The 27,070-nt window shown below is 45.3% G+C and overlaps 1 protein-coding gene across 1 annotated transcript in view; it reads right to left on the bottom strand.

Moving 5' to 3' along the window:
• Positions 1-27,070, bottom strand: part of ABHD2 (abhydrolase domain containing 2, acylglycerol lipase) — a 110,325-nt gene that overhangs the window by 52,750 nt on the left and 30,505 nt on the right. Inside the window, exon 3 of the mRNA XM_069560285.1 lies at positions 25,158-25,357. Coding sequence (XP_069416386.1) covers positions 25,158-25,351 — 194 coding nt within the window. The 5' untranslated portion in view covers positions 25,352-25,357. The remainder of the gene's footprint in view (positions 1-25,157; positions 25,358-27,070) is intronic.

The following is a 27,070-nucleotide window of genomic DNA, read 5'->3' as shown; positions in this document are numbered from 1 at the left end:
GGTATTTGGAAGTGGAATGTTTGGGATGTAACTGGGCTTAGACAAAGTCATGAGGGTGGAGCCCCTATGATGGGATTGGTGTCCTTATAAGCAGAGGATGAGAGACCAGAGCTTGCTCTCTTTCTCTCTGCCATGCAAGAACACAGTAAGAAGGGGTCACCTGCAAGCCAGGAAGAGAGCCCTGGAAACAAATCAGGAAACAAACCAGGAAACAAACCTGCTGGCACCTTGATCACAGGCCTTCCAGCCCCTGGAACTTTGAAAAGTAACTATCTGTTGTTTAAGCATCCAAGTCTATGGTATTATGTTACAGCAGCCTGAACTAAGACACGGAGTCTGTTTTCAGAGAGTGGGCAAGTTTCTGAGCTTCCAACCTCTGGTCAAGGACTGGGCTGGTCATGTCTTGCAGTGTTTACAACATCTCTGAGTGATGGTATCGCCCCCACTTTACAGATGAGAAAAATAGAGGCTTGACCTGCTTGGCATCAGGAAGACAGGATTAGAGCACAGACCTCTGCCTTCTGTCCAGAGCTGTTCTTACCATGTCACACTCCAGACGGATCAACTCCCCCAGTTCAGTCCAGTTCAGTTGCTCAGTTGTGTCCGACTCTTTGCAACCCCATAAATCGCAGCACACCAGGCTTCCCTGTCCATCACCGCATCGAGTCAGTGATGCCATCCAACCATCTCTTTCTCTGTCGTCCCCTTCTCCTCCTGCCCCCAATCCCTCCCAGCATCAGGGTCTTTTCCAATGAGTCAGCTCTTCGCATGAGGTGGCCAAAGTACTGGAGTTTCAGCCTCAGCATCAGTCCTTCCAATGAACACCCAGGACTGATTTCCTTTAGGATGGACTGGTTGGATCTCCTTGCAGTCCAAGGGACTCTCAAGAGTCTTCTCCAGCACCACAGTTCAAAAGCATCAATTCTTCGGCACTCAGCTTTCTTCACAGCCCAACTCTCACATCCATACATGACCACAGGAAAAACCATAGCCTTGACTAGACAGACCTTTGTTGGCAAAGTAATGTCTCTGCTTTTGAATACGCTATCTAGGTTGGTCATAACCTTCCTTCCAAGGAGTAAGCGTTTTTTAATTTCATGGCTGCAATCTGCAGTGATTTTTGAGCCCCCAAAAATAAAGTCTGACACTGTTTCCACTGTTTCCCCATCTATTTCCCATGAAGTTATGGGACGGGATGCCATGATCTTCATTTTCTGAATGTTGAGCTTTCTCAACTCCCTCAACTACAAGTTAAAACACCGAACAGTTTTGTGTCAGCTCTTTTCTCTCTGATCAACTGGCAGAATGTTAGGTTAAATCATGTTTTTCCAATCTGATAATTGAATTTGTTGGGACTTTTCTTTGGTGTTCTAAGCACACATTAAACAAACAAAAGAAATTTCTTTGATTTTACATGTTTTTCACAACTGTAACCAACTACGTCAGGTTAGTGAAGCTTTTTTTCTTCCTGCAGGAGATTCATCTGGAGGGTAATTAACTTGAATACTCACATGGATTATTTCAAGATGAGACCAGAGTGTTAATAAACTCATACTGATTATCTCCCCGAAGATAGTGAGACCCAGGAGAGGGATGGTAGAGCAAGAGGCTGGAGGTACTTCTGGAAAGGTGAGAGGTGTCTGGTTTGGGGAATCATTTTTACCTTCTTTAATTGAGTGAGGATAAATTAATCAAGACAAGGATCACTGGGGCAGGTGTGGGTGGGGTGGGGGGAGGACATGGGGAGTGAAGATTTGTGGCAGCTCCAGATGTCAGAACATTGACGCCAGGCCTTTGTGTGTAAGCACCTGTGTGTGTGCACAAGCCTGTGTCCACACAGAGGAGGGGGGAAGGGGCAGAGCCCTTTAGAGTTTAGGAGAACATCCTACAGACACTTGCTCTGGATCCTGAACTACCAGAGCCTCTCCTTCACAGACCCTGAACACAGAACTGCTGCTGCTCCTACCGCAGAGCCCTTGGGTCCCCCCTCTCTTTCTGCATCCAGCCTGGCTGGCCCGAAGCCAGTAGGTCTTCTGTGCTCTCCCCACACTGGACCTCACCCTTTTCCACTAGGACACAGCCCCCTGGAGGCCATTCTTTGCAGGAGGCCCAGACGTGGGAGACCCTGCCCCACGTGACACCAGTACTGCTGGGGACGCGAGGCTGAGGCTGGGAAGGGACTTCATCACTGGCTTTGGAAATCAACATCTTGGGCGTTTTATCTCAAAATGGCACATTCAGCTTCCCCAAGCCCCATTAATAGGCTCATCAGCAGTATGCTTGGAACACAGCATTTTCCCCCACTGGAAGCGAATTCCTCTTCACAGCTGTCACACGCTACATTTTTGAAACGGTTGTTGCTCTGTTCCTGAATTACAGGATGGTGTGCAGAAAAATTCCACTGCAGAGAGGGCTGTTTTTGCCTGAAGTGACCAAAAGTGGCTGAAGAAAACAGAGAAATCGGCTTCCGTTCCTAGGCCTGGTTTCTAAATATATACAGGACCTTGGCACATCTCTGGACCACTATGTACCTTGTGCAAGCCACGAGGAACGCATGTTAGCAGGAAGGAGCACACGAGCGACAATGTGTGTGCACGCGCGCTCAGTCGCTCAGTCTTGTCCAGCTCTTCGCGACCCCATGGACCGTAGCCCACCAGGTTCCTCTGTTCACGGGAATTTCTAGGCAAGAACACTGGAGTGGGTTGCCATTTCCTCCTCCAGGGACTCTTCCCAACCCAGGGATTGAACCCGAGTCTCCTGCGTTGCAGATGGATTCTTTACCACTGGGCCACTGGGGAAGCTCATGAGTGACCAAAAACTCACTTAAAAAGAAACCACACATTTTTTTACTCTGATGAAAAATAAACTCAATTTTAAAGTCCAAATAAAACCAATTAAAACCCCTCTGAACTGTACTCACATGTTAAATGTCTCTGGTCCCATTATCTTCCTGCACATTTAGCTCTGGTCACCAGCCTCTGTGCATAGAAGGGAGGAAGCTCAGCCCTCTCTCCTCATGTATATCTCGACCTGGTTTGGACACTGTGCTCTAAGTGGGCTTGTAGTTTATCAGGAGGCTTGGGGGTTCCACCAACAAATATCACCTATTAAATAACTAGTCCTGCAATAACCAGTCAAATATTAGTTACTTTCCTGGTGGCTCAGATGGAAAAGAATCTGCCTGCAATGCAGGAGACCTGGGTTCAACCCCTAGGTTGGGAAGATCCCCTAGAGGAGGGCATGGCAACCTATTCCAGTATTCTTTCCTGGAGAATCCCATGGACAGAGAAGCCTGGCGGGCTATAGTCCATGGGGCCGCAAAGAGTCGGACATGATTGAGCAACTAACACTTCCACTTTTCTGCTAGGAGACTACATCACAGCTCCTGGAGTCTGGCACCCAAGATGCTAAACTGTTCCCCCACCTCATCTTTCTCATTACTAAATCGTGGATTTTAAAAAAACCGCCTCTGGGAATTCCCTGGCAATCCAGTGGTTAGGACTCCACACTTTCACTGCTGAGGGCCCAGGTTCAACCTCTGGTGGGGGAACAAGATCACATAACCCATGCAACGTGGCCAAAAGGGAAAAATGAATAAATAGCTCTGGAAAAGCCGCCTCTGCTGACCACACTGGACCTGTAGTGACACGCAGCACACGGAACACTTTCCTTTTGCCCCTGACTTCCCCGGTCACCCGTCATCTGTCTGAAGGACAGGCACAGAGATAGCAATAGTCTGCTCTTCGCCCAACCTCTTTGTTCACATCTCAGGCCAAGGTCACCTCAAAATTTATGCCAGGGCTAGACAGGAGGGAAGATAAGAGCTGAAATGTCACATCGTATCTGCTACTATTCCTAGTGTGGGGGGAACTGGAATACCGGAATGTGAGATTCCTGGATTATCTACATGGAGTGCCCTTTTAGGAGCACTTTAATCAAGAGATTACTGTAAGAATTAAAAGTATCAACATTCAACAACAGCATGTATTTTGCCTTTCCTTGATATGTAGAAAATAATTCAAAAAATCGCAAACTGACATTAGAAGAAGACAGGTTCTTAAACTAGTTAATTAAAAATATGCTTTTTTGGGGTCAGCAATATACATATATCATTGTTACTACCCTACACTCAAAATCTGGCTCCGTTCTTGTTCCCAGGAAGTTCACAGACATGAAAAGGAGATAATAAGGAAAGTGTATGAAGCTCTTTAGGGCTTTAGGAAACAAGAACAAATGCGCTTGCATGGGAAAGCTCAGCATCACAAATATGCCAGTTCTCCCTAAATTATCTATAAATGTCATAGACACACAGTAAAAATAGCAGGATTTGTATATTTGGAATTAAACAAGCATTCTAAAGTTCATATGGGAAAAAAGAACCAGCTGTAATAGTCAAGGTGACAAGGCACTAGTACCAACCCCTCTGCCCACAGCAAAACGTACCTAAAAGCTACAAATCTGCTAATGATGTATATTCAGGATTATCAACAGAGTGGAACAGACTGGAAATATGCCTAAATGCATCCAGGAAATTTAGTAGGAGAGGAAGGTGGCACTTCAATAAATGGGGTAAAGATGGCTTGTTCAATAAGTGGCTATGGGCAAAGGGTAGCCATCTAGAAAAAAATTAAGTTGGAGTCACCCTTCATATCAGGACAAATCCCAGAGAGATCAAACACTTTAAAATAGGAAATGAAAGAATACATGTGCCCAAAGAAAGATTAGTGAAAGAAAAGAAACTATTAGTTTCTCAGTCATGTCCAACTCTTTGCAACCCCCCGGACTGTAGCCCACCAGGTTCCTCTGTTCATGGGATTTCCCAGGCAAGAATACTGGAGTGGGTTGCCCATGCCTTTCTCCAAGGGATCTTCCTGACCCAGGGATCAAACTCAGGTCTCCTGCATCGCAGGCAGATGCCTTATCGTCTGAGACACCAGGGAAACCCCAAAGAAAGTTTGGCAGTTTTTAAAATCATCACAATGAAGAAGATCTTTCAAAGGAAAACAGAAATCCCAGAAGCCAAAGGAAACGATCCAAAGATTTGACTATGCAAATATTAAGAAAAAAAATCTGCATGGCAAATACCACCATGGGCAAAGTCACAAAAACAAATGGCAGACTGAGAACAAATATTTGCAACCCATACCACAAAGGGCTAATCTCCATCATACATAAAGGATCCATTACAGAACTAGGTTCCATTACCCCACCCAAAGATCTCTGGGCTAAAGTAATACAGAGAAAACTAACAGGAGTTAAAAAATACACTTTAAGTGATATTATAGGAGACAGAGGTGTCCCTTCCCCCCAGAAATAAAAGGATGCATGGTTAGACTACAGAAGGAAAATATTTATACATTCTAAAAGAAAAGGAAGAAAAAATATATTTTTTCAAAACAGGAGCCTGTCTAGGAGATTTGATAATTGAAAAAGGTATGATCATCAACTGTCTTCTAGATTGAGGAATTTATATCAAAGGTAACTACAATCACACGTTAAGAACTTGTTTCCACTGTTTTGTATTCTATTTGCAGATTTTTTAAAATGTTGTAAGTACCATTGGTATAACCATTATTGGTATCACCAATAATTTGAAAATAAAAATCTTGCCCAAGTAAAAACAAAACAAAAATCATCTTTTCAGATGATTCTGAAGAAACCAATGACCACTGGAAGACTGGGCAGTGGCTACCAATAGAAGGTCAACAGAAAAGGAAATAAAAATAGTTCTTAGATGTAAAAAAAATGCACAGCCTCTTTGACAGGAGGAATACAAATTAAAACACACAGTGAGAAAATACTTTTTTACTCATCAGATTGGCAATACTAATGGAATACTGAGCAGCTGAGACCTACACGGAGGAAGTTCTTCCTACATTCATATGGAAGAAGCTCTCGGTGGTATTTCATGAAGAAAAACCAAGTGTAGAAGAGTATATAGCGTACTACTTAGTTGTGCAATAAGAGGAAAAGAAGTGTGTGTCTGTGTAACTGTTTTTGCATAAAATATGTCTGGATGAATTGAGCAAGTAGTACTGACAAATATACAGTACCGCGTGTAAACAGAGAGCTAGAGGGAAGTGCCATAGAGCCCAGGGAATGCAGCTTGGTGTTTTCTGTGATGACCTAGAGGGGTGGGCATCAGGGGTTGCGAAGGAGGCACAAGAGGGAGGGGATATATGAATACTTAGAGCTGATCCACATTGCTGTGCAGCAGAAACTATTACTAATACAACATTGTAAAGCAACTATGCTCCAATTAAAACATAAATTTTAAAAATATGTCTTGAAAAACAGTCAAGAAACTGGAAACATCGGTTGAAGGTAACTAGATGATGTCTGTGGGAGTCTCTTCATGGGGATGTAACCTGTCTTTTAAAAACAAATATACGCTACCCAGGAGTTAAGGATGCTTCTGATGCGCGTGACTGTTATAAATTTACCCTGATGCACCTCAGAGCCTACCGATGGCCAGGCAAACACTGAAGGACAGAGCGAGGTCACGGACGCTCCTGGGTGATGAGAGAACGACCGGGAAACGCAGACACTGCTTCTTGAGCAGAAATGTAAAAGGAAGGAAATGATGCAGCTGCCCTGGAGCTTTCTGTAAGAGGAACACGGTTCCAAAGAGCTGAAAGAGGCCACTGTTGAGGGCTGTGGTTTAGCCCTGATGAAATGGCAGCTCTTTCCTATGACATGAGAACAGAAAAATATTTCCTCAGCTAGTCAACAACTCCACCCTTGTGAAAACTCACGGCAACTTAGGCACTGAACCTTCATTCTTGCCCGCGTGACAAGAGAGCATCACAAAACTGTACAGATAAGCATATTCTAGAAAGTTCTGCTAAAGCAAAGCACATCTCTCTTTACACGTGAAGGACAGATTCATAAGACAGTGGCTGGCATCACTGCCTATCCTTATTATTAGCAAATGAACCACAAACGACTTTCAAAACTATGGAGGATGAAATGTATACTCACAGTCCCTTCATTTTATTTCATTATCAATTTGAAACAGTTAGAAGAAACCAAAAGTTAAAAAAAAATCCATATCCTCACAACCCTTACAGAACAAGAACTATTTTAATTTTTTTCATTTCCTTTCTACCTGTATCTGTTTGAAGAGTATTTATATAATTATAATATTGGTCTCTTGATATATAACTTTATTAATATCTTCTGCCTTCTTCACTTAATCCCTGTTTGTACATATAGTTATAACACTAAGTTTTGAATGGCTGCATACAGTTTTAACCTGTTTATTAGCTGTAGTTTAGGGAGCAAACATTTATCTTGTACCTTCTATGGGCACATTTACATAATACAATTTATCCTTCACAGCAACATTTATTATCAGGACCTCTCCTTGTAGTCCAGGAAACAGGGTCCAAAGATACAGTAGGCAGCAGACCTTGCATTTGAACTCTATGTCTCTTAACCTGATACCCCACGTTCTTAACCCTGCATTATAGTGCTTCTGCTTCCACTGGGGATGCCTTTTAAAACACTATTTATTTATTTGGCTGCGTTGGGTCTTAGTTGCAGTATGGCGGGGGTGGGAGGGTTGTCTTTGATCTTCATTGTCGCATGTGGGATCTAGTTCCCTGACCACTGGACAAAGATATCAGACATCACCAGTGTTGCTTTCTCCTGGAGACACTGTTCAAGGAGCTCTCTGCCCCCATACCCCTTTGAAAGGGCCTCCCTTTCCTCCATCCTGTGAGGCCTCTTGACTTCTTTCCTGCAGTAGGGATGCCATGGCTACTCTGCCTTCGTTTACTTCCTTCTTTTGGTAGAGGTCAGCTTCGACTAACAGCTTCTATTAACCTAGTCAATCCTAAAGGAAATCAACCCTGAATATTCATTGGAAGGACTGATGCTGAAGCTCCAATACTTTGGCTACCTGATACAAAGAGCCAATTCATTGGAAAAGACCCTGATGCTGGGAAAGACTGAGGGCAGGAAGAGAAGGGGGTGACAGAGGATGAGATGGTTGGATGGCATCACCGATTCAATGGACGTGAGTTTGAGCAAACTCCAGGAGACAGTGGAGGACAGGGTAGCTGGCGTCTGTAGTCCATTGGGTCGAAAAGAGTTGGATGCAATTTAGAGACTGAACAACAATAGCTTTGACTAGTTTCTTACAAAAAAGTAAGTTGGAGAGAAAAAAAAAAACCTTTTGAGACCAACTCACCATATCTGAAAATGATTTAAAAAAAAAAAATTATTTGACTGTGCTGGGTCTTAGTTGCAGTGTGTGGGATCTAGTTTCCTGACCAGGGATTGAACCTCGGCCCTTTGCTTTGGCAGCACAGGGTCTTAGCCACAGGACCACCAGGGAAGTCCCTGAAAATGTCTTATTTTCACCTTCACAGTAGGTTTAGTTTGGCAGGTATGGAAGTCTAAGTTAAAAGCCATTTTATTAACACCTCAGGAGTTTGAAGCCTCGATCCTCTGTCCTCCAGCTTCTGATCTGCCACTGAGAGCTGGCGTCATGCTGAGGCCTGGTCCTTACGTGCGTCCTGTTTCTTTTGTTGTTGCTCAGTCGCTCAGTCATTTCTGACTCTTTGTGACCCCATGGACTGCAGCACGCCAGGCTGCCCTGTCCTTCACTGTCTCCCGGAGTTTGCTCAAACTCATGTCCACTGAGTCGATGATGCCATCCAACCATCTCATCCTCTGTCGCCCCCTTCTCCTTCTGTCCTCCATCTTTCCCAGCATCAGAGTCTTTTTCAATGAGTGGGCTCTTCGAATCAGGAGGCCAAAGTATCTAATTCTTTACTCTCTGCAAACTTTGGGGATCTTGCTTTAGTGGTTCAAAATTTTACAAAGAACCTTGGTTAGGTCTTTTTCTCTGAGCTAGAATTTTAGAGGCTCTTTCAATTAAGAGTTTTTAGGTCCTTCCCTGGCAGCTCAGATGGTAAAGCATCTGCCTACAATGCAGGTAGACCCAGGTTCGATCCCTGGGTCAGGAAGATTCCTCGGAGAAGGAAACAGCAACCCATTCCAGTATTCATGCCTGGAAAATCCCATGGATTTTGGAAGCCTGGTGGGCTACAACCATGGGGTCACAAAGAGTCAGACACAACTGAGTGACTTCACTTCATACTTATAGGATACTGGGATATTTCTTTGATAATTTCTTCCCCTCCACTTTCTCTCGCCTCTTTCTGGAACTACTATTATTTGGATATTAGATTTCTTGGACTGATCCTCTAATATCTCTTCCACTTTCCATCTTTTGTCTTCTTATTCTACCTTCTGGGAGAGATCTTCCTTTATTCTTCCCTAATTCCTTTATTAATCTTCATTTGTGCTCCCAAAGCTCTTCCTGTTCCCTGATGTTGCAATTCTTCCTGCCACAAGGATGTACATTTTCTCTTCCCTCTGCGTATGCTCATTACAGGTTTTCTCAACTTTACTTTGGTTCCTTCCCATTGTGTTTCCTCCCTAGCCTTTCATCTGCTTGCTTTATATCTTTGGCTTTCAAGATTTTCTTCGAATGTCCAGGGACTCTTGGTTGTGTCTGCTCCTGTGGCAGGAAAATTGATGCCTAGCTATCTGTTTACTTAAGCAGGGCCTGTCAATCTGTGGGTGCCAGCTCCTTTGTTAGAGGACCCCCAGATAAAGGTCTTTTGGACTTATCTCTTGGGCAGGTCAGTTTCCCTAGAGGGCAGTCCTCCCAACTCCTTGGGGAACCTAGGCACGGCTGGGACTTTCTGTGGGCAGACGCTATGACCTGGCACCTCACTCCCGCTCTCAGTCTGCCAGCCACCCAACAGGCAGAGGCAGGGTGCTCACTTGGCTGCGTGGGATAGGAGGAGACTGGGGGACTCTCCATCAGTCTTCGTGGTTTCAGACATATTTCACACCCCAACCTCAGAGGTGCCTCTAGTTCCTGAGCTTTCAAATCAGCCTGACTCTTGTGGAGTTCCCAGTCTGCAGGCTTGGGCTTCTGACTTAGTGTCCAGCACTCGTCTGTCTCCCTTCCACTCGCCTGCCCCCATCCCCCCTCCTAGTCTCTTCGTTCTTGAAAATTCGTGCCGTGTTTTCCTTTGCTGTCATTTTAGTGGGGATTCGAGAAGAGGTGAAGGTAAATACATGTTCAATCTGCCACTTTTAATCAAGCCTTTCAGCACTTCTCTTTGTTTATCTAATTTTTAAATATTTATTTGGCTGTGTTGGGTCTTAGTTGTGGCAGATGGGACAGGTGGGCTCAGTTGCCCTGAGGCATGGGGGATCTTAATTCCCTGGCCAGGGATGGAACCCATGTCCCTTGCATTGAAAGGTAGACTCTTAATCACTGGACCACCAGGGAAGTTCTCTCTGTGTTTAAATGATTTCTTTGTGTTAGATTCGTAGCAGTGGAATTAATATTTTTGCTCCTTTATTTGTGATCTGTGTATTCTTGTTTTCACTCAGTAAACATTTGTGGAGCACCTACTATGTGTTGGACACAATACTGGGCAGTCATGACACATGGCAGAGAGAAAACAACAAGAACCAGGTTGCCAGAGAGACCAGGGTCCAATCTCATTCCTGATAGCTCTGCAACTTTGCTCAAGTCAATTACCTTGTTGAGTTGCACTTACTTATGAGTTAAAAATTGGAGGATAGAGGTAGAGAATAACAACAGTCACAGCAATATATGCTTATTGACTTCTTACACATGCTAAACAGACTGTAAACCATTTCACATGCTGTTTCTCATACTGAACCTATGAGACAAGTGCTAGTTAACAAATGAGGAAACAGAGACTCAGCAAGGGGAAGTGGCCCAGCCAGGCAGGGGAAGAGCTGGCATGAGAACCCAGGTGGTCTTGCCACAGAGCTGGGCTCCAGAGCTCCATGAGCAATAGCTGTTAACTTCTCCCTCTGCCTGGCACCGCAGCACCCACCTTCCTGATCTTGGGGAAGACCTTCATCCAGTTTGGCTTCCTCCTCTAGCTTCCTAGGATTAACCTAGTGGCTCAGATGGTAAAGAATGTGCCTGCAATATGGGAGACCCGGGCTCAATACCTGGATGGGGAAGATCCCCTGGCACAGGAAATGGCAACCCACTCCAGTATTCTTGCCTGGAGAATCCCATGGACAGAGGAGCCTAGTGGGCTGCAGTCCATGGGGTTGAAGAGTTGGAGACAACTCTTTTCACTTTTTAGCTTTCACTTGAAAGCTAAAAGTGAAAGAGTGACTTTACTTTCGCTTTTAGCTTCCTATTCCCCCCTTCCTCTCTCAGCTTTGGTTACCACACTTGTTTTGTTATTGTTGTTTCTCCTGCAGTTTCTATGAACTGACTTCATTTCTGACTCTACTACTGAAAACTCAGCCTCGCACTATGTGGTCTGTTCTAAATGGGAAGGAAACCCCAAACAGAGGAGATATATGTGTATGTACAGCTGACTCACCTTGCTGTGCACCAGAAACCAACACAACATTGTAAAGCACCTATGTTGTTCAGTCGCTAAATCCTGTACGACTCTTTTGGGACCCCATGGACTGTAGCCTGCCAGGCTCCTCTGCCCATGGGATTTCCCAGGCAAGGATACTGGAGTGGTTGCCATTTCCTCTTCCAGGTCAATTCCAGACCCAGGAATTGAACCCGAATCTCCTGCATTGGCAGGCAGATTCTTTACTGCTGAGCCACCAGGGAAACCCAAAAGCAACTATACTCCAATTAAAAACAAACAAACAAAAAAAAAACAACCCCAAAGAAAGAAAACTCATCCTCAAATATCCCTGCTTCTTTCTGGCTGAGCCCCAAGGTCTTTGGTCAGCCCTCCCTTTTCCTGCCTTTTTGTGGCTTCTGACATGGTCTGCTTCAAAGTCTTCCTTCTCTGGCTTCTGTGACACCTGGGGCTCCCGGTACTCCTCAAGAACTGCCCATCTCTGGTTCATTCACTGGCTCTTCCTCCCACCCTCACCTGCCACGGCCATCAGTCCTCAGCTCTCTCCCCATCTGCCTTTCTCTCCCCTGTTGATGGCTGCTCTGGACTTTGCATGCCTGGCCTTAAAGTGTTAGTTGCTTAGTCGTGTCCGACTCTTTACGACCCCATGGGGTGTAGCCCGCCAAGTTTCTCTGTCCATGGGATTCTCCAGGCAAGAATACTGGAGTGGGTTGCCATTCCCTTCTCCAGAGGATCTTTCCAACCCAGAGATCGAACCCACATCTCCAGCACTGCAGGTGGACACTTAACCATCTGAACCACTTGGCCTTAAGCTCACACCTAAATTTCGTTGCCCAGGCATGTCCCATAGACTGTCCCAAACTAAACGACTTTCCCTGAGAAAGCAGCTTCCCCATTGGACTCCTTTATTTCTGTCAATGGCTCTATTCTTCTCTCAACTGCTCAGTAATCTTGGCATTTTCTGTTACTCAGCCCTTCCCTCCAACCACTCAAGGCTATTCCATTATCTACCAGCACCTATTGATTCTACCTTGAAAGGCCTCTGGAGCTTGTCCCATCCTTCCCTTTGCTCCCTCCACTAGCGCTCATGGGATCAAGTGCCAACACTTCCTTTCTGGGAATCTGAGACTCCTCTTTCTCCCCTGGTGACCTGGGGCTGTCTGCTGTAATCGGAGAGCTCTCGTCACACTGGATCACGGCATAGGGATCCAGCAAGGAGCTTGCCAGGAAGCAGATATGGAGATGAGGCCAGTGACGGGGCCAAAGCACATTAGCAAACAAAATCCAGGGCACAGAGAACAAAGGGCAGAGACAGCAGCAGGTCCAAATGCTAAACAAAGAGCATCAAAGAAATGTTTGGGAATCGAAAGACAGATGGTCCAAGTCTAGCCAAATAAAGATCCTGGAACATGGGCAACAGGAGAAGAGAGGCTGTGGGGGCAGGGCAAAAGTGACAGTGAGGAAACAGGCCAAGTCGGTGGCGCGTCCATCATCTCCTTACACAGGCAGGCTGGCTGGAAGGCCAACAGGACCAAGGAACAAATGTGGGTGGGTGAAGAGCGTTGGCCTGGGGAGCAAAGGCAGTCTTCTACCGGAAGTACCTGCTTAAACGATGGCTTTCACTGGCTCATGATCATGCCAACCGCTCTGTCTTCTTTCCAAACCAACTCATCTTTCAGGATCCCACAAAACTTCACCCAAGCCGCCACAGCATCATCTCCTTCTTCCTCTACACTCCTTAATCACTGATCTGAATTACTCATTCTGACCCTTAATCACCTGGGTTCCTACCAAAACGACCTATACGTGTCAGAGTGCACTGACTCTATGCAAAGCAGAGGCCATAGAGAATACAGAAAATGTTAAGATGGCTTCTGCCCTTAAGCCTCTCAGAACACAGCTGAGGGTGAAGAGAGATACACACAGGAAAAGATATCATTTATAGTCCTGCTGATAAGTAGGAGCCAAAGAGACAGAAGAAGGGTAAAGGTTAGAGAATGCTGGAAGAGCTAGGATGTGAGGAGGCCTTGAGAGATGAAGAGGATTTTGATAGACAGAGGAGACAAATATGAGCAGAAGGATTCTGCATGGAAGGGAAGGGGTGAGTGTGGTGTGCACACAAAAGAACAGACTGGAAGAGCATGTTATTCTATATTAATTGACTAACTTAAAAAAAAAATATATATATATATATAAATCTTTGTGTATCCACTGAGAAGAAGAATTGTCCTTTATGGAAATACTAAGGAAGGAAAAGTCTGCATTGTTATGGCTTGGTGGATTTCAAGTTTAAAATATTCCCGGGTGGTCCAGTCATTAAGACTCGGCTCTTTCACTTCTGGGCGCTAAGGTCCATCCCTGGTCAGGGAACTAAGATCCTACTTGCCTTGGAGCAACTAAGTCCAGGAGCTGCAACTACTTAAGCCCACGCGCCCTACAGCCTGTGCTCCACAGCAGGAGAGGCTGGAGTGCCACAACTGGAGAGCAGCCCCTGCTCGCCACAGCTAGAGAAAGCCGACACAGCAACGAAGACCCAGGGCAGCCAAAAATAAATCAATCAATAAAACTGCTTTTAAAATCTTAAAAAAAAAAAAAAAAGGAATTACTGTTCAAGCTTTTGCTATCTGGCTGAAAATGCCAGTGTTGGAGAATTTGGTACCACCGTTCAATAAGGAAGTGGGGTTGGTTGGCAATGGCTTTAGTACCCAGTGCAAAAGATGGAAAACACACAACCTGCCACCTCTCATGGACCTCTCCCTTCCTGGGAGGGATCAACTGCTGACCTCCGGGCGAGAAGGTTTCCCAAATGCTCCGGCTTACAGACTCTTACTGGCCACGTCACAAGTTAAGCCGTCCAACTTGCACCCACGCAGACTGGGTCCTCACTCTATGATTAGAGACGGCACAGGGTGGAGACTAGGCTGGTTCATAAGCTGCCAGGAGGGCTGACTCATTTCCGAGGCTCATGGGGACGCGGTACCACTGGGAGTCACCTTGGGCAGAGGACGCACTCCCAGAAGGACATGGCCCTTGGGCGATGGCGCCGCTCAGTCTGGCAGACCGTCACTTGGGAGTGGTGACAGGGTTGGCATCTTATCCAACCATCTGAAACATCGATTAGTCAAGGACTACAGTTTTCTGTAGGAGTAAAAGCTTCACTTTCCAGAATTTCACAGAGGGATAGGTTTCCTTAAAAACCCTGGAAGATGGTTACCTTGAATTAATATTATACCACTTAGCAGATTCTGATCCTAAAACCCCGTCCCCCCAACAGACTCCATTTGCACAGAAGGCATCCTCGAGGTGGCTGCAGAGGACTGGGCTTCCAAAATTGGTTGCTTCACTTGCTGCTGCTTTGTATGAAGATGAAGTAAAATGGCAGTCAGTTCTTTACCCTCCACACCACTGAATGTTGATGAGGGCAGTTAGAGTTTAGAAACCATATTTATTAACCCTCCAGAGGAGGCTTCCCTGGAGGTGGCTCAGACAGTAAAGAAACTGCCTGCAATAAGGAGACCCTGGTTCAATCCCTAACTTGAACCCTCTAGAACATGTTTTTAAGATTTTTAAAAGTCTTTATTGAATTTGTTACAATATTGCTTGTTTTATGTTTTGGCTTTTGGGCCACTGAGGCATGTGGCATCTTAGCTCTCCAACCAGGGATCGAACCCACACCCCTTGCATTGGCAGGTGAAGTCTTAACCACTGGACCACCAGGGATGTCCCTAGAACACACGTTCAAAATCAAGTTGCTGTCTTAATTATACTTTATTAATAAAGCGTACGTAGTATTGAGTGTACTGTCGCAGTGAGGGGAGCTGTGCCAGGGAGCTGGCAGAGAAAAGGAATAGTTTGAGATCAAAATTCGTAAGCAATAAATTTACAGGATCAATAGAACAAGAAAAAACTGACAAAAGTTGGCTACGCTTGGAAATTTCACAGTTTCTAGAAAATGAAGCCTGTTCCTACTCCTGGATGTTGGACCTGTTTTCAGTCAACTATATATTGAGAAGGACCACAAAAGTGGATCTAATCCCAGGCAAATCCTATAGAGGAAATTAGGTTTAAAGTAGTTTAAATAAAATTAAGGCTGACTGATGGTCAAAGATTGACCCTGGAGCCTAGTCTGGGAAAAAACTGAAAGAGAAAGTGACTTGGCAATGCAGCCAGCCTTGCACAAAGCAGAGGCCCACCGGCCCATCCAGATGTGCTGGGTCTGACACCATGTGATGGACTCAGCTGTAGCACGTGCTTCTTTTCCCTTTTTGAAGGCATGGTAGGGCCCCGAAGGATAAACTCAAGCATGATGAACAGGGGAACAGGTAGGTAATACATTCTTAGAAACTGAAAATGAATGCTTTTAGGGAGTGGATGGCACATAGAAGATGTTCTTTCCATCTGAACCAAATCAAGAGAGTTTCAAATATTCTAGATTCTGAACCTTTTAGAGCTTTCAGCAATTCTTCCATGAAGGCACAGAGTCTCTAACAAGAGGCTACAACCTGTCCCGAGGTTAGAGGAAGGCGGACGAATCTCTCCATGGTCTCACAGTTTTCTCGTCTTAAGTCAATACAAGAGGCCTCAGAGGCGGCAGCACTTTCCTCCTGGTCTCTTGGATAACTGAGCTGCTAGGGCAGAGACAGTACAGGTGGGCAACATCCAAGGGTTAAATTACACTTGACCTCTGGCGAACTAAACACTTACCCCTAATCGCACCCACTTACGAAAACCTCACCATCTGGTCACAGAAGACAGTGACAAACAGGTAGTGACCGACGCATCCCTGTTTATCTGGTACTTTCCCAGGTTTTAGTGGGAAAGTTCCATACTCTGGGAACCCTATCAAGTCCCAGGAAAATCGGGATGTTTGGTCAGCCTAATGACAGGACAGTAACCCAGCTTTAGCAATCCAACTTTCTCACCTTGACAGCTTGGGTTTGAGCCACTGTCATCAAAAACACAAGCCATTTTAAGATGAAGGCCCCTGAAAAGGCGACCTCACGGGAGCTAACCACCAATTATCAGTCTCAACAGAGATGCTTTCTGAGTCTTTCATCTTTCAAGGACTCTCTTGCAATGTAAGTTTCTCAACAAATGTGCTCTGAAGGTCTGGTGCGTACATAGTAAGCCCATCAGAGCGCGCCAGATCCACTTATCAATTGTTAATGGTTTACCACAAGCATCTAAGGAAATATTTGCACAGTTCTTAAAATGGGTAAAATCAGGTCAATAGAATTAAGGCTCCTGGCAATTAGGAGATTATCCTATAAAAAGGACAAAGCTTGAGTGTGCAGCCAAGAAGGAAAGGATCTAAATCTGATTTGGAATGTCTCTGTGAACAAGAAGGAATTAAGAATTTAAGTCCAAGATAATGAAATTCTTTTCATCTTTAACTCACTATAAATAAGCCATGCTGGCTCCGGAATTTCTACCCAGGAGGGGCCCAGGGATGGCAATGTGACCGGAAGGGAACGTGCGGAGCTGCTTTTGCATGATTTCCTTTAAGACTGAGAAAACACCAATTGTTCACATCCAAGATTCTTGTCCTAGCTTCCTCTGTGACACCACCACTAAGAAGAGACGGTAAAATAAAAAGGAGGCAAGGCAGGAGACGGAAAGGGGAGTAGGAGTTTACACACTGAGTCCTTTGCTCTTTAGATCTGAAAATAATTTCGTATATTGCAATATCAGACTGATCTGAATTAGTGCTTTTCTGTTGAGTACTTGTAATTTTTTTAATATGTCCTTGGTATACTAGGAGATATATATATATACACACACAGATATATACATGTGTGAATGGCTTCCTTGGTGGTTCAGTGGTAAAGAATCCATCTGGAAAAAAAAAAAAAAAAACAATCCATCTGACAATGCAGGATGCAGGCTCAATCCCTAGGTTGGAAGATCCCCTGGAGTGGGAAATGGCAACCCACTCCAGTTCTTGCCTGGAGAATCCCATGGATGGCTACAGTCCACGTGGTCGAAAAAGAGTTGAACATGACTTAGCGACGAAACAACAGCAACTATATATATATATAAAATATATATATATGGTATTTTTATGTATAGAAAAAGGCCTTTATTGGGGATAAATAAAAGAAAAGTGAGTATTACTGATAGAAAGGGAGTGTGAATGCCTGCGTAGAGAAAGAACTGGTATTGCTTCTGAGAAGAAATAATTAAGCACAGGTATGCAGAAACCAATAAAATTTTTTGTTTCTGTTTTCTGGCCATACCACGTGCCATATGGGATTTTAGTTCCTAGACCAGGGATGCAACCCATGCCCTGCAGGAAGAACAGAGTCCTAACTACTAGACTGCCAGGAAAGTCCCTAAAAATTTTTTTTCCCCACAATGAAATGGCTTTAAAATAAATGATCTTTTGAAAATACCTCCCAACAACAGAGCCTCAGAGAAGTAAATCTTCCGATGTTCATTAACCCAGACTAATGAATGACCACTGGCAGGAAACTAAAGATAGGGGCTAATTACGGTGAGAACAACATTTCCATGGGATTCTTGTTTGGAGTCTACTCTCGTGAATGAGGAGATAAATAGAAAAGAAAAAAAAAACACAGAAGATGAACCCACTACAATCCATGGAAAGGTCACAGGGTTTCTGCTGTTGTTTGATGAGTGTCTGAAGCAGCTTCAAAGAGGAAGTGCTCAGAAAGGGCACCACTGGCAGAGATGAGTCAGCTAGTATTTTTGGCTTGGTGCTGGAATGGGTGTGATCCTCTACTCCAAGTTTCAGGTGTCTCTCAAACCCATGGAGAGTAATAAAATCCAGATCTTATTAATACAGGCAGCAGTGGGTTACAGAAGGAAGCTATTACCTTTTCTGCCTCTGGGGAAGAAAGGACCCACAAGCATATGGTTGATGATTTGACCTCACTGTGTCCCTTCACTAGACTGTGCAGGGCTTCACAGATGCCTCTTGCATCTCATAAAAACACCTCGGTCATCTGTTTTTAGGCTTGCCTACTAGCTAAGTGCTCCATCACAGTCTTCTTAGAAGCCTTCATCTTCAGCTCTACCACGATCCATACTGACGAGCCCACTACTGAGTGAAAAAGTGGAAGCCTGGCTTCTCACAGGGAATGTATGCATTTTAATAACAGCTTCCAGAGACAGGGCGCCTGCTTCCTGTCTTCACTTTCTAAACCAGGGCTGGTGATGGGAACTACAAGGGGAGGGCGGAGGCTGCAAACAGCCTTTCTGGATATACCTGGGTGTGCCCTGACTTAAGACCAAACAACCAATCCATCCTCTTTCAGAGACAGCACAGCGACTTCCTAATAAGCAAAACTTGGTCAGAGCTGAGAAAGTGTTAGTCACTTAGTCATGCCCAACTCTGCAACCCCATGGACTGCAGCCCACCAGGTTCCTCTGTCCAGGGGATCTTCCAGGCTAGGATACTGGAGTGGGTTGCCACTTCCTTCTCCAGGGGATCTGCCCAACCCAGGGACTGAACCTGGGTCTCCTGCACTGCAGGCAGATTCTTTACTGACTGAACTAAGAGGGAAGCCCTAAGCTCAGAGCTGAAGGTACACCTGATTCCCTGAAGCGCCCCTGAGCAGCACTGATTGCTTAAGCTGGAGTGGGAAACCAAACCAAACCAAAATGGGAACATCCCTCAACTACACCTGTCTATGGAAAACAAGGGGCAAGGTCAACAAGCAGCATTATATTTAAGACTTGGAATGGCTTGGAATCCTGTTCTGTCTGGTCAAGAATATGGATCCTGATTTGGGGTACATATATTCCACTGGTGAAGAAAAGAGACAGGTATGAACCTCTACAGAACAAGACTGTTGTTGTTTATCACTAAGTCATGCCCAACCCATTGCCCATTTCGTTTTCGACCTCATGGACTATAGCCTGCCAGGCTCCTCTGTCCGTGGGATTCTCCAGGCAAGAATACTGGAGTGGGTTGCCATTCCCTTCTCCAGGGGATCTTCCCCTACCCAGGGATCAAACTCACATCTCCTGCATTGGCAGGCAGATTCTTTCCCACTGAGCCACCAGGGAAGCCCTACAGAAAAAGATGAAATATGCTGAATGGACACAGAAGCTACATGCTGGGGAAACTCGGGCAGGAAGAAGCAAAGGAGTTGTCTGGAGTCTACTCTCTGCTCATTCACGAGAGTAGACTCTAAACAAGAATCCCATGGAAATGTTCTCATTCTGACTGAAGAGGAGCTGGGAGTAGTCAGGCAAAGTTTCTCAGAATAGAAGCTATTTAAGTTTTTTCTTTTTTTATGACATACTCAAAAAAGAAAAATGTATTTATTTGGTTGCACCAGTTCTTAGTTGCAGCGTGTGGGATCTAGTTCGCCAAACAGGGAATTTGGCCCCCTGAATTTGGAGCTCAGAGTCTTAGCCACTGGACCACCAGGGAAGTCATGCTAGTTAAGTTTTTCTTGCAGGGTAAGAAGGTATCTTGGTGGAGAGAAAGAAGAGATTTGGGGGGGACAGGGACAAGTGCCTAAGGGGCAGGCACTTAATGGGCAATGCAAAATGCCATGGGTGGTGAGGCTGGGATAGGCTAGGGTCACAGTGTTGCACTCTGGGTGCTGGCCTGCTTAAAGAACCCAACTCAAGTGGTAGAGCGACAAAGTGGGTCAGAGGCAAGAGGTGACTTGGGACATTCCTGTAAAGCACAGGGGAGTGGCAGTTACATAGGTAAATATATATGCAAAAGGCCCTGAGCTGTATACATAGGGTTTGTGTATTTTACTATATGTAAATGATAGCTCAACAAAGTCCTTAAAAAAGCAAAGGTCCAAGGGGTCCAGCGTCCCCTTGTCCTAGAGCAAAGGGGGTGAGAATGGTTAGGAGTGGGCAGATACACAAGAAAACCCTTCTCTTTGAGTTCCTGTCCTTACCTGGTCGCTAGGGCTCCCAACCCAGGGTCCTTCTAAGAAACTCTTTCAATGCTTGGTGATGACGCAGTGGTCCTAGACTCAGAGGATGTTGGCGTTGAAAGGGTACCGCAGGAGAACGGCCAGTTTCATTTTACTCATTTATTTTTACTTATCTTTTTAGCTTAACTAACAGAAATTATTTCTCACAATTTTAGATGATGAAAGACCAGGATCAAGGTGTCAGCCAATTTGATTCCTGGTGAGAGCGCCTTTCCTGGCCTGTGGAAGGCCGCATTCTTGCTGTGTCTTTATATGATACGGACAGAGCACTGGTGCTCTTCCTTTTCCTATAAGGGCACTAATCCTATCATAAAAGTCCCACCCATACAACCTTATCTAGACCATATAGTCTCCTAGAGACCCCATCTCCAAATATCATCATATAAGGAGTTAGGTCCTCAATATATGAATTTTGGGGGGACACAATTCAGTCCATAGCACAACTCATTTTCCAAGCCACACAGGGATGCTTCAATCTGAGTTAGGATGGGAGAAAGGGCAGGAAACACAGCTAGAATGATGGGGTCAATTGGCCCTGTTTTTTCTCATGCATTACAATTAAAGAACTACCATAAGAAACATTCAGCCTTTTCTTCACAGCTTAAAACTAGAGATATATGTAAAGCAGAACTCTAGAATGTTTATCTCTTCACACCCTCTGTGACTTCTAGTCATTGAGTCATTCACCCCAACAAAAAGCTGGGGCATTAGAAGTCTATGTAGTGTGTGTCACATGTATAAATTTAAAAAAAATTGATGCTTTCTTAGATAGTACTGTCTGGTCATACCTTCATGATGAGAAGGGGCTTTGTAAGACTGCTTCATTTCACACACAAGGAAACCAAGGACCAGAGGGCCTGTCACGTGGTCCAGGGGTCCCCCTTGTTTAGAAGAAGATCTCAGTTTGCATCCTAATCCACATTTCAGATGAAGGCTTTTTCTCTGCACCACTGTGGCCAACAGCCATTAGGACACTTGAACAGTTGACAGAATTCTGAAGCTGCTAAAAATCAAATGTTAGAAGATATGTAGTAGTGTAGATAAATGTCCACGGCGTACTGTTTTGTTTTTTGTTTGTTTTTAAATTCTTGGGCCGCACCATGTGGCCTACGAAATCTAAGTTCTCCCGCCGGGGATCGAACTCTCGGCTCCTGTGTTGGAAGGGGAGATTCTTAACCACTGGACCACCAGAGAAGTCCCCGTGGTATGCTAAGTGTTAAAGCAGGTTACCAAATGCTACGTATGCCCCTGATTTTGTTGGGGGAAATGATCTGCAGCAGCAGAAACCCTGCAGGCGTGATGACCAACGTAGTAGTGATGTATATCCCCAAGGAGGAGACTCACAGATGATTTTTGTGTTTCACCTTATTCTCCGTTTAGAAGAAAACAAACATGCTTTAAATTCTTTAAATTTTTTATTTGAGAAAAAAATGGACATCTGTATCACCATCTAAATTTTCTCATAATCCTGATTCGAGCTTTTTAGTCTGCCTGTTTCACTGAAATCGAACACTTTTTGAGAACAAAAATTGAACCACTAGGTAAATATTGACCTGTTGCTAAGTGAACAAGAGACTTATCACCTCACCTTAGAAAAGTTTCCCTCGAGACATTGAAAAATTCATTTCTGATGTATCTTTGGGTAGGTGATCTCAAGACAGACTTAAAAACTGACTGTAATGCTGAAAAGAGGGGGGAAAAAATCCCTGTTCTCCTAACATGTTTTCACTGTTCACCTTTCACCGACTTTTTTTTTTCCTGCACCAGAACATCAAAAGGCTATGTCCGTGATTTCACACGTAAGTCATGATTAACTGGCTGCTTTCCGTCAGGGTTACTGAATAACCCCATCAGCTTGTTTTAAATCAGTTAAGTGAAATCTTTAGCCGAGACAGTTGTTTGTGAAGGCCGTAGACAGGCTTCCTGTAGGAAAAAAAAAATCTTCAAAGTCCTGGAAGAAGCACTTTTACCCATAACAGATAAGCTTCCTGAGCTCGGCTTCAAATACACGAAAGGCTGTTGCCAGAAAGGCCACACAGAAAAAACATCAAGGCCACCAGCTTCCAACAATGATTAAAATAGCAAGAGGGTCATGCAGAAATTGGAAGGCCACTCCAGGGCTAGCCCAGCTAAAGACTTTTGTCTCAGACTGGCCCCTTACTGCTCTCTGCTTCCCGTCCCTCGCCTGCACCCTGAGAAAGGTCACTGTTCCCCCTCCCTGTGGACAAGAAAGGAGCCAGCTCTGGGGTCACAGACTTGGGTCCAGGCTCTCCCCTACTACTCCTCATCTCCCCATCCTTAAAATGAGAGGAAAACAAATCCAACCTTGAAGTTCGATAGGTTCATCAAGAAAGTGTACAGGAAGAAGAAAAAGCAAAGAGAAACTGTTGGACTTATGTCTCCAGGCTGTTTTTCAAAGGAAACCAAGAAACCAGGTTAGGAAAAACCTCGCCAAAAATCAGGTTTTTTTTTTTTTAATGCTTTGAACAATTAGTGTGAAATCAAACCTAGGAGACTCAGGAGACTCGGGTTTGATCCCTGGCTCGAGAAGATCCCCTGGAGTAGGAAATGGCTACCCACTCATGTTCTTGCCTCATGGACAGAGAAGCCTGGTGGGCTAGAGTCCATGGGGTTGCAAAAGCGTCAGACACGACTGAGCGACTGACTAACTGAAACTTTACATGATGTTTTCCAAAGAGCCTAGAGGGGAGAAGCTTTCCCAGGGCTTCCTCTAATTACTCAGGAACTGATGCTGGGTGGAAATTTGTACTCATCTGCCTATAATCTCGTAGGGCTTTTAACACCTTGGTTTTTCAAAAGCTCTCTACAAACAGAGACCCAGGAACTGGATCCAGCTGCATCCCACCCCATCTGAAAGTAGGGGGTGCAAATGTTCCTTGCCAGTTCAGATGAGTGAATTATCTAAATTAAACATGGAAGAAAAACGCTGGATGATTTTGAAAACACACCAATGCTGTGCACACTCCTCAGAGAGGAGAGTTTCCATGGCAAACACTGCTTACTAAGAACACCACGCTCTTGATCATAGTTGTGGAGCCCACTATGACGTGGAATCCCCTCAGCAGGGACGGGTCCAAGTTCACCACGATTTATATTGTACGTGGCAGTTCACAGGTATTAGGCAATATAACTGAGCTATAAGTCTCCTTCAACTTGATGACAGCTTTTTAAGGTCACAGCATTATGACTAACAAGCAAACTGTACACAGACACCCAAAATACCCATAGCCCACAGCTCTTTACTCTTGGCTGTGGAAATGAACTAGACAACCAAAGAGGACAAAGCAAGAGCCCAGACTCTCAGGTGTCTCTGCTGCCCATCTGCTCTTTGAAGAGAATCATTCAGGAACGTCTCTGGTGGTCCAGTGGCTAAGACTCCGTGCTCCCAATACAGAGAGCCCAGGTTTGATTCCTGGTCAGGGAACTAGATTCCACGTGCCTCAATGAAGATCCTGTCAAATCCGTCTCCTGGAAATAAACAGCATGTGTGGTGTGGAACACAGATTCTGTCTCTTTCACAACTACTGTTTCACTTCTGTCAGAAGCTGTGCTCACCCCTGTCACCTCCAAAACACAGAGCTGGGGCTTCTGCAGGGAAATCTGGTTAACTTGGAATGAAAAGACGCTTACTCCTTGGAAGGAAAGTTATGACCAACCTAGATAGCATATTAAAAAGCAGAAACACTACTTTGTCAATAAAGGTCCATCTAGTCAAGGCTATGGTTTTTCCAGTGGTCATGTATGGATGTGAGAGTTGGACTGTAAAGAAAGCTGAACACCGAAGAATTGATGCTTTTGACCTGTGGTGTTGGGGAAGACTCTTGAGAGTCCCTTGGACTGCAAGGAGATCCAACCAGTCTATCCTAAAGGAGATCAGTCCTGGGTGTTCATTGGAAGGACTGATGTTGAAGCTGAAACTCTAATACTTTGGCCACCTGATGCAAAGAGCTGACTCATTGGAAAAGACCCTGATGCTGGGAAAGATAGAGAGGAGGAGGAGAAGGGGACGACAGAGGATGAGATGGTTGGATGGCATCACCGACTCAATGGACCTGGGTTTGGGTGGACTCCGGGAGTTGGTGATGGACAGGGAGGCCTGGAGTGCTGCAGTTCATGGGGTTGTAAAGAGTCGGACACGACTGAGAGAATGAACTGAACTGAACTGGAATGAAAACCTTCTCTTAGAGTGGATTCTCTTAGCTAATGTATATTTTTCAATAGGGCAGACCAAAGGTACCCAAGAAACCTATGCTTTTTTTTCTCATTAATTATTTGGGGTCAGGAAGACTTCCATCTTAGAACTGGCCTCAGGTGATAAAGAATCTGCCTGTAGTGCAGGAGACCCGGGTTCGATTTCTGGGTTGGGAAGATTCCCTGGAGAAGGAAGGGGCAACACACTCCAGTATTCTTGCCTGGAAAATTCCACGGACAGAGGACCCTAGTGGGCTACAGTCAATGGGGTCACACAGAGTCGGACATGACTGAGTCCGCACACACGCAAAATACTGTCCAAGTTTTCTGCATCCACCTAAAAACGACAACAGTTTTCTGCAAAGTCCTTGACGTGGTTGATGACACCGCACTGTGGAAGAAAGGATGACTTCAGGCAACAAAGATCTGAGTCGTCCCCTACCCACCAGGATTCAAGCGCCAGACTTCTACAGAGATGGTGGCTATTTTACCATCATTGACACTAGTTCACATAGATGCCTTGAGGACCCATGGGGAGAAGGTTCTTCTTTGAACAGTGTAATGACAGACAGATCAGCAGGCAGGTGTACAGGTGGGTTTGAGGGCTACTCACTCTTTGGTCAGGAGAGGACAGGACTTGAGCAGGAAGCGCGAGAGCCCCGAGTCCTGGAAGTAGAGGTCGGGCGGAGCTGTGGGGCTCTTCAGGTTCAAACACCGGACAATCACGTACAGCACGGCAGCCACCGCGGCCAGCTTCACCCCGTCAAATACGGCTGGGAGCTCGGAGGTCTCCATCATGGCGTTCATCTTGATCTGGGGAGCAGGGGCACAGGTGGGTTTAGAAGCATGTGTAGAGGGAAGACCTCACCACACAGAGACAAAGTCAGTGGGGAACGGCGACAATCCAGAAGGGCCCACAGAACCCACCCTGACTGATTCCTATCGGTGCCCTTATAGCCGCCAATGAACTGGCAACAACCCAGGTCACAAAAATCCTGAGCACTGATAAACTGGGCTGGGTGTTGGCTTTCAAACTGTGGTGCCAAAGAAGACTCTTGAGAGTTCCGTGGACTACAAGGAAATCAAACCAGTCAATCCTAAAGGAAATCAACCCTGAATGTTCATTGGAAGGACTGATGCTAAAGCTGAAGCTCCAATTCTTTGGCCGACTCACTGAAAAAGACCCTGATGCTGGGAAAGATTGAGGGCAGGAGGAGAAGGGGGTGACAGAGGATGAAATGGTTGGATGGTGTCACAGACTCAATGGACATGAGTTTGAGCAAACTCTGGGAGATAGTGAAGGATAGGAAAGCCTGGGTTCTGCAGTCCATGGGGTCGCAAAGAGTCAGACACAACTTAGCAACTGAAAACAACAAATGAACATTTATTTCTAAGATGGGCAAACTGGAAAATGCTGAGAATAGCATCCTGCTGAGCGTAGGAGAGGACTTCCCTGGTGGCCCAGTGGTTAGGAATCCACCTTCCAACATAGGCAGTGCAGGTCTGACCTCCCTGGTCTAGGAACTAAGATCCCACATGCAGTGTGGCAGGACCAAAAGTTTAAAAAAGAAATAAATAAAACCTGATGAGAGCAGGAGAAAGAAGTCCAGCTGGAAAGGCACAAGAGGGACCAGGAGACCAGCTCTGATTTCTGTTACCAGGCAGCCTTGACTTTCCTCAGACTTCACCTGCACCTGGTGCCCCGGCCGTGCATCAGGTGTGGTGTTTACAGCCTTGGACCGACGTGAGATGGGACTGCGTGGCCACCAGGTGTGGCTGTCATGCCTGTGGGCCCCACCTTTGTTTTCAGAGCAGGAAGAGCCTGATTCAGCCACCTGCTCCCTTGGAGGCAGTCCTGGCGCTGGAGTCAAGTTCAGACTAAGCTGAGCTCCCAGAGGTCTTTACTCCTGGGAGTCGCAGGCGGTGTGAAATGGAACTCAGTCACCTTTTCCCCCTACTGAAGGCAACTGCCTACAGTCATTAGTCTCCAAAACTGGGCTGAAAGTGGACCACCATTCAACTGCTAGACCAAAATTAAAAACTGGAGTATGGAAAATATACACACATATCTAGTTTTTCATCTTTTCAGGTAGCTTTATCTTGTACACAAAACACATACACACACACTCACATATATCCCTCCAAACTTTAAAAAAAACAAACACCAACAACAATAACAAAAATCCAGTCTTTTCCTCGCTGCACTGCAGGAAATCAGAGCGTCAGCCATTACCTTCAAACTCAGGGAAACCACAAGCTAACAAAAAGAAGAAAATGGTAACTCCTGGCAGCCAAGGTCGCTATGGCAACAGCTTCCCCTGGAATGGTTTCAAGTAGCCTCTGCTGAAAACAGCAGGACAAGCCCAGTGGCCAGCAGTACAGAGAAAAGAGGCAGGACAAAACGATCTCTCAAAAATGTGTTTGGGGCAGAACCAAACGAACTCATCTGAGACCCACGGTCAGGCCAGAGAGGTCTTGGAAGCCCTTTGCTAAAATCAAGGCGATTGTGGCAAATACAGGGCAGAC

Source organism: Ovis canadensis, chromosome 18 (assembly GCF_042477335.2).
Source record: "Ovis canadensis isolate MfBH-ARS-UI-01 breed Bighorn chromosome 18, ARS-UI_OviCan_v2, whole genome shotgun sequence".
Classification (NCBI taxonomy): Eukaryota; Metazoa; Chordata; class Mammalia; order Artiodactyla; family Bovidae; genus Ovis; species Ovis canadensis.
Note: the sequence above shows the minus strand (reverse complement) of the source record. Positions and strands in the feature narration are given on the sequence as shown.